The following is a 15,262-nucleotide window of genomic DNA, read 5'->3' on the forward strand; positions in this document are numbered from 1 at the left end:
AATTTGTCGACACAACATTTTTTTCATTTAATTGTTTCTCCAATTTAAATAATCAATCAATCAGTCAATTTTTTGATTTGTGATTTTAGAATTTTAGACAAGAATTTAAATTATGAGGCGACTGGTGAACAAACGGGATTGTGCATACCCTATTCGTCACCAAATTTTTGGGATAAATGATCCATGATCCATTGAAAATCGGTTTAATTTGGAATTATTGATAAATCCATCTTAAAGAAGTCAGGCAATGCATTCATTATTCATTTTCCTTTGATGATTTATCACTTACTAGGTTAGATATTTAGCCATCGACATTGTTTGTTTATTTATTTTTCCTATATTGGTTCCACTACAAACAATTCGCACAACTATTAATAGATATTTGACTAGATGAAGTACATGTTTTTGATTCAGGATTACCATAATATTCAAATGTATCAAAACAAAAAACATTTTCATTTTATTAAATCATCCAAAATTCGGAACCGCGAGGCTTTTGGAACCGCGAGGCTCTTAGTACTACGAGGCTCTTGGAACTGCGAGGCTTTGGGATAGTTTTTGAATAAATTTTTTTTGAAAATTCATTTTTCTCATTTTGATTGCGTGCAATTTTTCTTTAGTGACCAGAAAATATTTTTGAAACAATCATCAACTAAATGATATTACATCAACAAACAAATCATCAGGTTAATCACGAATTGTATAAACAACAAAAAAAAATAATGTGATGATGAATACAAAATGATTCCGGTATAGTGTTTTGCATTCATTCGATCAATCAAAATCATCCAACGACAACGAATAGAAAATTTTTTTCAACGAAATAATGTATTCATCATTATTTCGAAACTTTACTCAACAATACATCGATCAAGTTTTGAATACATTTTCCTATTGAAAGAAAAATTTTCTATACCATGTTTCAACAATAAAAACAACTTGGGTGATTACAACCACCACCATCCATATCAATTCTGAATCGGGCCATGTCATTTTGTTTTATAATTTCATTTACAATCATGATGATGTTGATGATGATGGTGGTACTGTTCAATTTTTATTCAAAAATTATCATAGTTGATGCAAATCCACTGAAAGGTAATTTTCTTTATTTCTACTTTTTCTTTTTCTTATTCTATTTTATTCAATTTCAAAAATGTGCAACAACATCTAATTTTAAAAAACAATGAAAAAAAAATGCAATTTATACGAAATGAATGAGTTTTGTAACAGACTATCTATATAAAAAGCAATAAATCATTCGGTAAATTTGAAAAACGAAAAATAAAAAGGAAACGGTTGATTTTTTACGGTAACCATCGGTGTAAAATTATAGCTGCATACAATACCAGTGAATTAATGTACAAAATAATGACATCGAGAAATTCTGAATAATTGAATGTCTGAATGATTATGAAAAAAAAATGAAAAGAAAAGAATCTCAAGAGTCCTACACAATTAACCATACATACACATAATAGTGTATACCAGTATAAAAATTACTTGATAATTTAAATTTATATATATAAGATGCTAATGATATTCTTATTCAAATGAAAAACATTGCTTTTTCCAAAATATATTCATTTACATTCCCATAATACCAAACAAACGTTGTAGGTGAAAAGTTGATCCTACAGCATGATGATGATGATGATGATGTCCTTAGTGGACAAATTTTTTTATTTTTTATTTACTCATAATTTATCACAATTGTTAGATCTGCAAATGAAGCCAACCAACAACAGCAGAAAAAAAATTGTTTTTCATTTTGGATGACAGAAAATCAAAAAAAAAAAAAAATTCCAAATGAAAAAACACACACACAGACAAACACAGATATCAGGCTTCATTTGTTCATATCTATCTCTATCTCTATTTGTCGGTTTGTGTTTGTTTCCATGTTTGTTCTTGTTTATTAGGATGAATTTCATTTCATTTTTGATTTTTTGTTTTTGTTTTTTTTCTTTGATGATGATGAAAATATATTTGTTTATTCGTTTGTTTGTGTGTGTGTGTGTGATCAGCATACGAATAGTTTTATTGATTTTTATGTCATGTAGAGTATTTTGATTTCAGGAAAAAAATGAAACTGAAAAAAAATAAAAATAAAAACAAAAAAAAATTGTTTGGTTCAAATGGTTTTTTTTTCGGGTCCTGTCGTCATTATATTATTATTATGATTATTGCTAATAATATTTTGGCCACTTGTACTATCAGCGAGTAGTGAAACAAAAAAGTCATTTGATTAACGCATTCGCTATCCAACATAAAAAAAATTATCTCCATTTTTGGTTTCTGCCTTTTTTTTCACAACCAAAATCAAGATATTGATCTTATTTGTTTTTGTTTTTCATTTCTCAGGGATCAATAATGGGAACCCATTTGACAAAACCATTCATTCATGATTATGTTGAATAATAACGAAAATAAACGCCATTATCGCAAATATATAGAATTATTAATTTGTTCAAATAAATTGTTTGTCTTCCCTCCTCGATCTCTCTCTCTCTTTCTTTCTCTGTTCAGTTTTTATTATGTTGCCAAATAGTTGATATCCGTTTCCGTCGTTTTTTATAATTATTTTTAGTTTTTCATTCTGAATTTGGCTAAAATTTATGGTTGATTATAATTCAATCAATGTAGTAGTTAGTAGGCTTTATATAATACAAATTTGAAATTGATGTCAAATGTATAATAGAGTTATATGTGATCCATAATACTAGGATCATTATATGCATCCAATATCATTCATTCATTCCAAAACGAACGCACACACACACACACTAACACAATTGATTGACAAAACAAAACAATCAAACCACCTTGAACAAATGCAAAATATTATATATCCACCAAATGCAAATTATCTCATACTATGTACACGCACACACACACACACACACACATCGAATATATGTCTGTATATGACGGTTTGTCATTCATTGTCACCAAAAAAAAAATTCTATTCTGGTTTGCTGAATATTTTATTCATATATTACAAAAAAAAAAATAATTGATGTGATGGTCCATATTGGTGACCATAAGAATCAGAACCAATGGGTTTTTATATTTTCTCGCATAATGAAGAATAGCCTGATTGAATTCAATGGAATCAGATAGAAAAAAAATAGATAGATAGAATAAATAAATGAAAACGACCCTAAAATGTATGATGATGATGATAAAAGCTTACCGAATATTCATTTTCCATGTATAAATGAATGAATGAATGAATGAATACGACAAAAAGAATAAAAACATTTTGCCTATTCATTCAAAACGTCTGTTGATAATGATGATGATGATGATGATGGAACAATCTAGCCAGAAAAAAAAATTATTATACAAATACAATGTCTATATATCATACCAATGATGAAGATAATATTATCATATATTAACCAGAGGAAAGAAAACTGATACAATTTGTATATTTTCATTTGGTTCATTTTCGCACAATTTCATTCATTTTCCATTGAAAATTATCATCATCATCATCATCAACAACAACAACATTCAGCTTATTTCATTTTGAAAAGCAATGTTTGCAAACACACACACAAAGAGGAACCAGATGTATATAAAAAGAAATGAAAATTGAAACGTAGAAATCAAAAAAAACTTGTCTTTGAGGTTTGAATTTTTCTTCTTTTTTTTTTCTTTTGGACTCGTCGATCCACTCGTGTAGTAAACCAGACCAAAATAAAAACTGAATTTCAATCCAAATACCAAACCGAATGAATCAAGAAAAATAATACGACCGTCAAAGTTTGTGTGTATTGAGTAAAAAATCATCATGCATGACGATGATTGAGTTTGTATATAGTGAGGAAAGAAACTAACCAAAAAAAAAAAAAGAAAAAAAAATTTATTTTCTCTATTCCTGTGTGTGATAATAACATTGAAATTGAATTCACAATAACACACGGAAATGTATTTGAACAAAAAAAAAACAGAATAAAACAAGAATCATCATAGTGTAGGATACAAAGTTGACAAATCAATCATTGTATATATTGAGATGTTGGTTGGTTGGTTGGTGTGTGTTGATATTTAAATATATTTGAATGATTTGATTTTCAAATCACGATTTAAACTTTTTTTTCCCCAGAAATAATAGTTGTTGCTTTCGGCTCTTTCAAAAAAAAAGAAATCCAAATTTAACCCGATTCGATGGTGATTGATCTAATCATATTTTAGGACAAAAATAAGAATTACGATCGAATTTTGTCCATGTTTTTGATCAATGATAGATTTTATTTGAATTATGATTGTTTGACTGAATCAGATAATAATCGACCAAAAAAAAGTCTTATTTTTGCCGTCTTTGTTCATTTTCATTCATTCATTCGTTCAGACAAAAAGAAAAATTACAATCTATCGATCGATTGATTTATTGAACAAAACAAGAAATGAAATTCGTTTTGTTACATATACAATATTGAATTTCGAATCAGAAATAGACCAATGAAATTATTTTTCGTGTTTGTATGTAGCATCTTCATCATCTAACAAAAAGTTTTTCATGTATATTAGAATTCACAAGTTAGTTAGTTCTCTATGTGAAAAAACTCATGAACTTTTTTTTGTGTGGAAACAAAAAAAAACATAGACATTGGAAACAGTAATAATAAACAAATAATTGAGTTATCATCATGCACGACAGTATAGCAACAGAAAAAAATCAATTCTATAAACTTTATGTCCAAAATGAACTTGCTGTGTAGAATTAAATCGAATGGAATGGAATGGAATTCCAAAATCCTTTGCATGTTTTGATATTGATGAAGAAGCACGTAGCATTAATATTTTTGGTACCATTTTCATATTCGATTCATATTATATTCAAAGAGAGGCTTACAATTGAAAAAAAAATCAAATGAAAAATCTATTGTTGAAATTTTCGTGGCTAAAAACAATGAATGAAAAGATTTATTCAATGATCCATGCTGTGGAACTTTTTTTTGTTGTTGTGTTTGTTTATTATGGCTGATCCACGGCCATTCATTTTCAAGAGAAAAAGAGGAAATAATATTGAAATTCAAATCATGAATTTTCCTCTATCTCCTGAAATTCTCGAGAATCACTCTCACAAGATGATGAAAATTATTCATTTTTTCCGTTTCCTGTCAATGTTTGTTTGTATAAACGTTTTGGTGACACATTTTTTACACATTAACAATGGAAATGATTTGATATTATGAGTTTGGCTTCTTAGAATCAATTTGCTTAATTTTTTTTTCGGTCCATTACATTCACACACACACACACACGTCGCCAACTATAGAAAAAAAGTCTATTCGAGCAATGAAGATAATTAATTATGATGAAGATCTAACATTGATGTTCATAATATATTTGAATCTGATTCAATATTTCAGTCGAATCTATTTATCAGTCTCTGTCATTCTGTCGGTAATTCGATATTAATTGACAAAAGTATTCGAAATTCTACGGTACAGAATGTAGAAGAAGAACAGTTATTAGATATTTAGCATGAATGAATCAAATTCAATCAAATTCGATGTTGTTGCAATAGTTATTTTGACGGATTGATTATCCGTATTATCATCAGAATGTATCTATAATTTAATCGTAGCAAAGCTAGCGAAGCAAAGTCTGAAAGAAAATTCTATCATACTAAATTTTAATCGATTTTGGCAATTTTGTGTACGAAAATTGAATCCTCTAATTCGGTATAAATATTTTGAAAGACTGCTGCCACAATAATCGGATCGATAATCTTGCGCTAGATCCTGGTCGGTTTTTTCTTTTGTTTCGCAAATAGGGAAAAACAATTTATTCATATACACATCAACAACGTCGGTTGATCGTCGTCAGCATAAGGGGCTTGTGTGTGTAAAAAAAAAGTTTGATTCGTAATAACTAATTTTGTTTCCCTTCTTCTGGTTTATGAACCCAACATTAACATTGTATTTTTTGGAATCTTTTTTTTTTTTTTGTTTTTTTTGTGTTATGGATCGTTTATGTATGACAAAATGTAAAACAATTTCAAAGAAAAGAAATTTCCGCACAGTTGCCCAAGAATGTGAATTAATATTTGAAAAAAAATGATAAAAAAAATTCATCAGATAGCTGAATGAATTAAAGTTTTTCATTCATTTCCTTTGCTTTTGATATTATCCAGAATTCCATGTACAATATGATGATGACAAAGCAAAATTTTGTTCTTTATCATCCAACGAATCTTTTTTAATTATTAAATGGAAAGTACAATGATAACAGAAAAAGTTTTTTTTCTTTCATTTAACATCGTCATCGTCATTAGGATACTCTCACAATCAATTATGATGATGATGATGATGATGATGAAAGTTTTAGCAGTAGTGTATTTCAAATAACGAAACAATTCTGTGTTTGTTTTCAGCAAGAACTAATGAGTTTCGGGTGTGAAAAAAACGTACAACTAAAAAAATGATAGTCAATCTATAAATATCCTCATGTATCGATTTTTATTTTTTTCAATTTTTTAGTATTTTATTATTTTGAAAAAAATGAAAAAATTTTCAATTGATTTTGAAAAAAGAAATTTTTTTCTTTCACTTCGTGTTACCGAATTTTGTTTAGAATCATTGTCCATTATAATGACCATTTCGTTTGTTTGCTATCAACACATTAATTAAACTTGAAATTCAATGGTAGGTTTTTTTTCTGGCAACAATCTTACAATTCATGGATGTCATTCAATGTAAAGTTGAACATCTAAACATTTTATCATAATAAACAACAAGAAAGGGCGTATCCAAATTCCAATGAAAAAAGGCGATTGAATCGATAAAATGTTGATATAAGAAATAGGGAGGAGTAGTAGAATTGAAAAAAATGATCATCAACAACAACATTATGAAAGTTTCAAATGATGGACAAAACAAACACGAAACAAACATTTCGACAAACAAAAATAATAAAGCTTTCCATGTGAAAAAAAAGTGAATTTTTTTTTCACTAAAACTCACACACATACAAACGATTCTTTAGTTAACGATATTCGAACAACAAGAATATATATTGCACATTGCAATAATAAAAATCTATAAATTCCAAGTTTCAATATTGATGATATTTGCTTTCTGGTGCAAATTGTTGGTTTTTCAATTCATTCGGTAAACATTCACCAGCATACACAACATATATACTGGATCAAAAACTATTTGGACAAACTTTGCAGCTGCTGAGATCAATTGGCTATTATTATTATTATTATTATTGTTGTTGTTGCCATATAGTTTTCAAACGGAAACAATATCAAATGTTATTGATGTCATTTGGGAATCTATGAGTTAAAAGTTCAAATTCATGTGAATTATTTGCATGCCATACAGATTCGGGCTTTAATTTACGTGCGTGTGTACATTATAGTTGCGTGTGTGTGTATTTTTCACCATCATCATAGATTTGTTTCGTTTCAGGATTAAATTCAAATAATAATTAGATTCAATGGCAATTATGATGATTGTTTTCGTTTTTTTTTCGTATAGAAACATTCGAATTGATGATAGAAAATATCAAATTTTATTTATTTATTCATTCATCTCTTTTTTTTTGTCTCTTTTTTTTGTTCCATTCCTCTATTCAATGTTTTTGGTGATGATCAGAGAATCCAAGAGCCATTCATCATTCAACGACAACAATTACGAGCTTGAACTGGTCATTACCGTTGATATCAATGTTGAACGCCCGTTTTCAAACGGCACCAACTGTTTTTCCATGTTTGGATACATTTGATGTCAGACTTTTTTGGGAAGTTCATCGTATCGATGATTATTATTATTATTATTATTCTGGACAACAATATACTCAATCATCAGGTCCAATAGTTAAATCGACAAATAATGACAACTTGAATGTTCGCCATCTGATACGTCTATATTGGACCAAAAAAGACATAGTGGATAAAGTTTTGTCGGCTGCCGTTAAGCATCAACGACAACTATTACATAGACATGATATTCGACAAAGACGACAACGAAAACCCATGTGGACATTATTCACAGCACATAATAGATCTTGGCCATCATTGTCACATTTTCTCAATTCAAATTATGATAATAATAACAATAACATCAAGAAAAGAAAAATAAGAAATAAAAAGATCCGCTATACGACAAATCTAACTAATCTCCACCACCACAATAGTCAGCCTAGTCATTTTTTTTATTCTACACGACCATCAACATTGATTGAGATGAAAAAATTTCATTATGTACGAGAATATTCTTTGGATATGGAAAGTGATGATCATGATAATCATATTGGTGTCGTTGATAATAATAATAATGATGGCAATGCTGCTGGTGGTGGTGGTGGGCTAATAAAAATTCCATGCGATTCATTTCAACCAAGTGAAGACATTTACTATTGTATTGTTTATTTAATCCTTCATAAAAGTGCTGTATTATATGAGAATATACCACATTGTATTCCAACTATAGATAGAAATATAGAACAAAATGGTCATGTCCAGTTGAATGGTTCAACAACATTATTCCGGAATATCTTTGTTGATGGTCAACATCGTGCTGTGTCATCATCGTCGTTGTCGTATCCAAGTGAGATTAAATTCAATTATAACACTAACAACGATGAATCAGTGATGAGCAACAACAACAAAGAAACAGCAACAATAACTGAAACATTCAATGAAAATAATTCTTTTAACGAATACAAATCATTCATACAGAAGAATAGACTTGATGAAAATCATTCAATGTCAACATCAATCAACCACAATGCATTCATGGATGTACGAGCACTAAATAATTCATCAGTGAACCGGATTCCATCCAATATACGATTAATACAGAAGAAGCAAAACGCTTTTCAACCGATGAATCATGATTCAAGTAATTCACTTGGTGAAATAGAAACGGTCATTGTACAAACACATGCGTGTAGTTGTAAATTCGATTCAAATACTAATCATGTCAATCAAAAAATTCAAGAATTAGATTTGAAAACTTTGAATGTTAACAATAAAAAAACAATCATTATAAATCTAATGATAACAACTTGTTCAAAAATTGTACGAAAAAAATTTTATGAATCTAAATCAGCCTTACTAGATCATTATTTATTCAATCATATTGTTGATCCGAATGCTTATTCTGATGCTGATGTTGATGATGATGATGATGATGATGTGGAAGAAAAGAGACATTTGAAAAATTCAACCAAAAAGAAACAAAGAAACAAACGGAAAAAGAATAATAAAATAAGAATCGATCAAGCAAATAATAATAATAATAATGCTGACAGTGAGAAACAAATCCCAATTCACAATAAGAATGATGACGAGAATAATAATAATAATACAAACATGGAAAATAAAATGAATGAATTTGACATCTACAATCAAATAAATTCGAATGAATATTATCATAACAATCCTACTGTATGCATTATTTCAATTGACAAGCCAGAAAAATATTTATTTGAATTGAAAAATATTGAACCAAGTATTGAATGGCTTTCTGAAAATCCAATGTTAGCTACATATTTTACTGAAACATTATTCAATAATAACGACAACCACAACAACAACAACAACAACAATGTTGTCAATGATGAAGATTCATCGATCGATTATTCACATTTTTTAGTGGTCAGAAATGGCCGATCATCTATCGATCCACAGCTAAATATTGAGAATCGTTCACAAATACATTATCTACAATCAAAACATATTCGTTTAGAGGCATTATCATCAATGAATTTAACGTTAAAATTTCAACAACGTTTGCTTTATCATAAAGAACGAGATTATAATAATAATAACCATGATGATGATGATGATGATGATAATGATAAACATTTTTCAAATAACGACAATGATAATAAGCATTTATTGGATCATTTATTTGTGAATATATGTCGTGGATTCTATTCATGGATCAAACAAACCGTTTCAATGATAGCAGTAAAAGCATTTCGACTAAATAAATTGGCCAATACACAAACTGTATCAACTAGAAAAATAACAACGTCCGTAACGTATGCATATACTTCAAATATTTTGTCCACAAACAATATTATTGAACAACAAAACAATGAATTATCGATGATTAATATGCCTACATTTCATATAGTTTCAATCATATTGTCAATATTCATTGTATTGACATTTTTGATTTATGCGATAATTGCATTCTATGGCTATATGAATAATGATTATTCACACGAAAATATAGCCACAAAAACAACGACGACGACGACGACGACGACAACAACAAAAACCTTTGTTCGTGGACATACTGTTGTGACTAATAATAATGACCATATAGACAAAAGCATTAGAAACCACAACCAAAGGAATAAAAATAATGATAATGCCAATAATAATAGGAATTCTATTGTTGTTCACAATGGAATTAATTCAATTATTACTACCAGCAACGAAATTAAATCTATTGATGATGATGATTCGATTTCGATCGACTATCATCGAACATGTGACAAACGACAACAACAATCTAGCCAACTTGATTATTATGATATATACGAACCATTGACGACGACGAAAACTATTGATGCTAGTAAATCCATCACGAACAAAATTCCGTTTGTCAATGAACAACGACAAATTGTAATAAATTCGAATGATGGATCGACTACTTTTCAACATTCATTGAAACCATCTCCACCACCATTTCCACCATTGCTATCAACGGCGAAAACAGTAACAAGATTCGGTGGTTACAACAATGACCAAAATAATCATACACCATTTGATCATTATCGTTATTGTCAAAGTTTACCAATAAATCAGGATATCACAAAACAACAACAACAAACGTTGCCATCTAGTAATCACAATGATCATCATATCCAACCAGTTCACTTAAAAACATTTATGAACGACCAAAATCATTACAAGTGAATTTCATTTTTTACAATTTTGATAAAATTTATTTTTTATATTTGTAAGGTCTTTCACCAAATTCATTTATTTGAATATGAAACTGAATTTTTATTTGAGTTAATATTAATTGAATGAAAAAATAAAAATAAATGAAAATTGAAAATAATCGGGAACAAATATATGAGATATTCTAACAAATACAAATTCTACGACTTGATTTGAATGGAAAAAAATAATAGAATAGAAAAATCTACATGTGTGTTATATTATATGTGGAGAAAAAAAGGTGTGTGATTTAAATTGGTTATTTTCACTTAACAATATTCTGTTTATATATGGGTTTTAGTTTTTTTCTTCTTTTTTATCTTCATCTTTTGTAGTTGAATCCGATGATGATGATGACGATGACGATGATGATGATGATTCACGATCAGCAGCCATCTGTATATCAATCAAGAAAATAAATGTTAAATATCTGTCTGAATATATTTAAATTTAAAAAATTAACTCACCTTTTTATAAGCCATTTCGAATAATTTCAATGATGATTGTTGCAAATCATTACAAGTTTCTTTAATTTTTTCTGGTGTTTCATTATCTTTATTGGCCAATACTTCACGTGTTTTGGCAATTTTTTCCTTAAGTTTTTCATATTCTTCCGATGGTAATTGATCTTTGAATTCTTCCATTTTACTTTCCGTATCATGAATAATGCCTTCGGCCTGATTAACTGTTTCGACAATTTCACGTTTTTTACGATCTTCTTCGGCAAACTTTTCAGCAGCTTTGATCATATTTTCAATATCATCTTTGGACAAGCCACCACTAGATTGGATTACGATCTGATGTTCTTTTCCGGTTCCTTTATCACGAGCTGATACATTAACAATACCATTGGCATCGATATCAAAAGTGACTTCAATTTGAGGAACACCACGCGGTGCTGGTGGAATGCCGACTAGTGAAAATTGTCCCAATAATTTGTTATTGGAAGCCATTTCACGTTCACCCTGAAAAACTTTAATTTCGACTTGTGTTTGTCCATCGGCAGCGGTTGAAAACACTTGAGATTTTTTCGTTGGAATTGTCGTGTTTCGGTTGATAAGTTTGGTCATTACTCCTCCCAATGTTTCGATACCTAAAGAAAGTGGCGTGACATCCAATAAAAGGATCTCGGTAACGTTACCAGAAAGAACACCACCTTGTACAGCTGCACCTACTGCTACAGCTTCATCGGGATTGACAGATTTACTCGGGGCCCGACCGAATGTTTCTTGAACTAATTCCTGCACTTTAGGCATACGAGTCATGCCACCGACAAGTATAACTTCTTTGATATCGGATTTATTAACTTCAGCATCAGCGATAGCTTTCTTACATGGTTCGATTGTACGTTTGATAAGATCAGCGACAAGTGATTCAAATTTAGATCGAGTTAATTTCAAATTCATGTGTTTTGGTCCAGCGGAATCCATTGTCAAATATGGAAGATTGATATCAGTCTGTAATGAAGATGATAATTCGATTTTGGCTTTCTCAGCAGCTTCTTTAAGACGTTGCATGGCCATTATGTCTTTTGTTACATCAACTCCTTGGTCTTTTTTGAATTCATTAGCCAGATAGGTGACCAAAGCATTATCAAAATCTTCACCACCAAGAAACGTATCACCGTTAGTTGATTTCACTTCGAAAACTCCTTTTTGTATTTCAAGAATGGAAATATCAAATGTACCGCCACCCAAATCGTATACGGCCACAATTTTATCTTCACTTTTATCCATACCGTAAGCAATAGCAGCAGCAGTTGGTTCATTAATAACACGTAAAACATTTAAACCGGCAATTTGACCAGCGTCCTTAGTGGCTTGACGTTGTGAATCATTGAAATAAGCGGGTACAGTGATCACAGCATTCTTTATAGATTGATTAAGATAACCTTCTGCAGTTTCTTTCATTTTCATCAGGATAAAGGCACCGACTTGTGATGGTGAATACATTTTACCATGTGCTTCAACCCAAGCATCACCATTTGATGCTTTGACAATTTTGTATGATACAATTTTCATATCTTTTTGCACTTCGGCATCACCGAATCGCCTACCGATCAAACGTTTTGTCGCATAGAATGTATTGGCAGCATTAGTGACAGCTTGCCGTTTAGCAGGCATGCCAACCAATCTTTCGCCATCTTTTGTAAAGGCAACAACTGATGGTGTTGTTCGTGAACCTTCAGCATTCTCGATAACCTTGGGTGTTTTTCCCTCCATAACGGCAACACAGGAATTGGTCGTTCCTAAATCGATACCAATAACATGACCTCTGACTTGTTCGGATTTCCATCTTTTATTGATTAACGATGAATTTTGATATTTTTGTAAAATAGATGACTAAAAGTATCGAAATAAAAGATTGTTATCCAAGTTCATCAAAAAGTGCGACTGAAATAACTTACATTTTGTTCAACAATCGAAACGTGTGTTCGAGCCGGCAATTTAAACATGGCTGAACTGATGTTTCGAGATAATAATCGTGATGCTTGAAGTATGGTAGACATTTTTAGATTTTATTAAATTGAAAATGAAATAAATTTTCGAAAAATAGTGAAAAATTTTGAAAAATGAATTAAAAATCGAAGCCGAACACAGCGAAAAAAAAATCTGGTGTGCTAATAAATGTCTCACATGCAATGCTTGAGCAATTCACATGTTCACGAAGAATTTTCGAGACCTAGTGCTGCCCATATAGTATGTATCAATGTAATCAATGAATTTGTATCATCCGTCCTATTTGAAGAGCTAATGGTCGAATTGATGATTTAAAATTTAAAAATCATTATTATATATTTTTTTCACTAGATGGCGAAACAGTATCAGTATTTTTTTTGAATTCATATTTCTTTGATTCCTGAGATTTTTCGATCAAAAATATTGGTCATAATTCCATAAAGAATTGCTTGATTCGATAATCAATGTGTGTATGTCATGGTTCATCAAACAATATCATCTATCAATATCTTTTATTCAGTTCATTGGTCTTTTTTTTGTTTGATTTCGATTTCCTAAATACACGTTGGTATCATTGTTGTTGTTGTTGTTGCTGTCTGTAATCGATGATTGTTTTCAGTTTACAATAATTTTCAATCAAGCATGAGCGATCACCATTTTTAGATCAGTCAACTATCTCTATATTCATTTTAAACTTATTTATATACGTTCCAAAAGTCATTTCATGTCATCATCATCATCATTAGCAATGTAAGTAATATTACACAAACAATTCCGAAAAAACCAACCAAAAAAAAAAAAATCTAATGATGATGTGTCGAAGAGTTTAACATATAGACTTTTTATTTTTACTCCTCACAAATGATTTTTCAACAACAACACAACAACAAAAAAATCGAATCGAAAAAAGCATTGCAATGAAAGAAACGAAAATTGGCCAATTGTTGCCCAGTTGTGAACAACACACTATCATTATTCCTTATTATTTTTATAAAAAGGATTTCAAGTTATTTTAGACGAAGAAATATCCTATATAACTTATATAAAACGAAAGCGAAACACCTGGGTTCACTCCCAGTTCTTTAATTTTTTCTTTTCTTTTCTCATTTCTCCATTTTATTTCGTGCATGTTTGTTTGTGTGTGTGTGTGTGCAACTCTATCCATTTTCCATTTTTTTTCTTTTAATAATTCAAAACAAATGCAAACTCTTGCTGCAATCGGTTAAAAAAAACAATCAAAGACAATAATAATACTAAGCTGCCTGAATATTTTAGATTTTTTTTTCTTTCTCTCTACCAACCTGAACAAACTTTAGATAAACTTTTAAACAAGACTCTAGTTCCTTTTTGTTGTTTGTTGTTGATGATCATCATCATCATAATGATAATTGTAATGATGATTATGATGATGTGATGCCGTTGTTGTTGTTGTTGTTGTTCTCGTCGTTGTTGTCATAATCATCATTATCATTATTGTATCTTCCCCATTTTTTAGTGGTTGGCAATTTTATTAATGATCACCATATTGACGTGGTTGGTGTATCTTCTTTGCTCCCTTTCTCTCTCTCTCTCCCTCTTTTTCACTATCCCTCTTCAATTCGTATCGTATCTACTATTCGACACTTCAACGCTCCTGTGTCCTTTAAACAGGTTCACGCCAATGATAATTCCAAATGATGGTTGAATGAGTTGAATGAATTGAATTGAATTGAATTGAATTGAATTGAATGGATGGATGGATGTCTTCAGCAACAAGTTTAATGGATTGTCTCTGTTCCACCTTTCCTTTTATTTTCCATTTTTTTCTCTCTTCCACTTCATAATGCTCATGTTTCAATGATGCAGATGAAACGATTAACGAATGTCAGAACAACAG

The 15,262-nt window shown here is 30.0% G+C and overlaps 2 protein-coding genes across 2 annotated transcripts; one reads left to right on the forward strand and one right to left on the reverse strand.

Annotated features, from left to right (window-relative positions):
* Window positions 1-962: 962 nt before the first annotated feature.
* On the forward strand, window positions 963-11,300 carry LOC124493122 (uncharacterized). The gene is made up of 2 exons (XM_075735241.1): window positions 963-1,098; window positions 7,620-11,300. Exons 1-2 carry the CDS (start codon window positions 987-989, stop codon window positions 10,898-10,900), a joined length of 3,393 nt encoding a protein of 1,130 aa, XP_075591356.1. The 5' UTR covers window positions 963-986; the 3' UTR covers window positions 10,901-11,300.
* Hsc70-5 (Heat shock protein 70 cognate 5) lies at window positions 10,966-13,606 on the reverse strand. The gene is made up of 3 exons (XM_047056188.2): window positions 13,335-13,606; window positions 11,395-13,269; window positions 10,966-11,323 (listed from the first exon to the last, which is right to left on the reverse strand). Exons 1-3 carry the CDS (start codon window positions 13,434-13,436, stop codon window positions 11,225-11,227), a joined length of 2,076 nt encoding a protein of 691 aa, XP_046912144.2. The 5' UTR covers window positions 13,437-13,606; the 3' UTR covers window positions 10,966-11,224.
* Window positions 13,607-15,262: the final 1,656 nt, after the last annotated feature.

This window comes from Dermatophagoides farinae, chromosome 1 (genome assembly GCF_024713945.1).
Source record: "Dermatophagoides farinae isolate YC_2012a chromosome 1, ASM2471394v1, whole genome shotgun sequence".
Classification (NCBI taxonomy): Eukaryota; Metazoa; Arthropoda; class Arachnida; order Sarcoptiformes; family Pyroglyphidae; genus Dermatophagoides; species Dermatophagoides farinae.

Excerpts from the sequence above, each read along its gene's own strand:
- LOC124493122 (XM_075735241.1), top strand. The coding sequence starts at position 987 with ATGTCATTTTGTTTTATAATTTCATTTACAATCATGATGATGTTGATG. Across the intron at positions 1,099-7,619 it reads TGATGCAAATCCACTGAAAG|AGAATCCAAGAGCCATTCAT; the intron begins GTAATTTTCTTT and ends GGTGATGATCAG.
- Hsc70-5 (XM_047056188.2), bottom strand. The coding sequence starts at position 13,436 with ATGTCTACCATACTTCAAGCATCACGATTATTATCTCGAAACATCAGT. Across the intron at positions 13,270-13,334 it reads TTTCGATTGTTGAACAAAAT|TCATCTATTTTACAAAAATA; the intron begins GTAAGTTATTTC and ends CGATACTTTTAG. Across the intron at positions 11,324-11,394 it reads TCGAAATGGCTTATAAAAAG|ATGGCTGCTGATCGTGAATC; the intron begins GTGAGTTAATTT and ends ATTGATATACAG.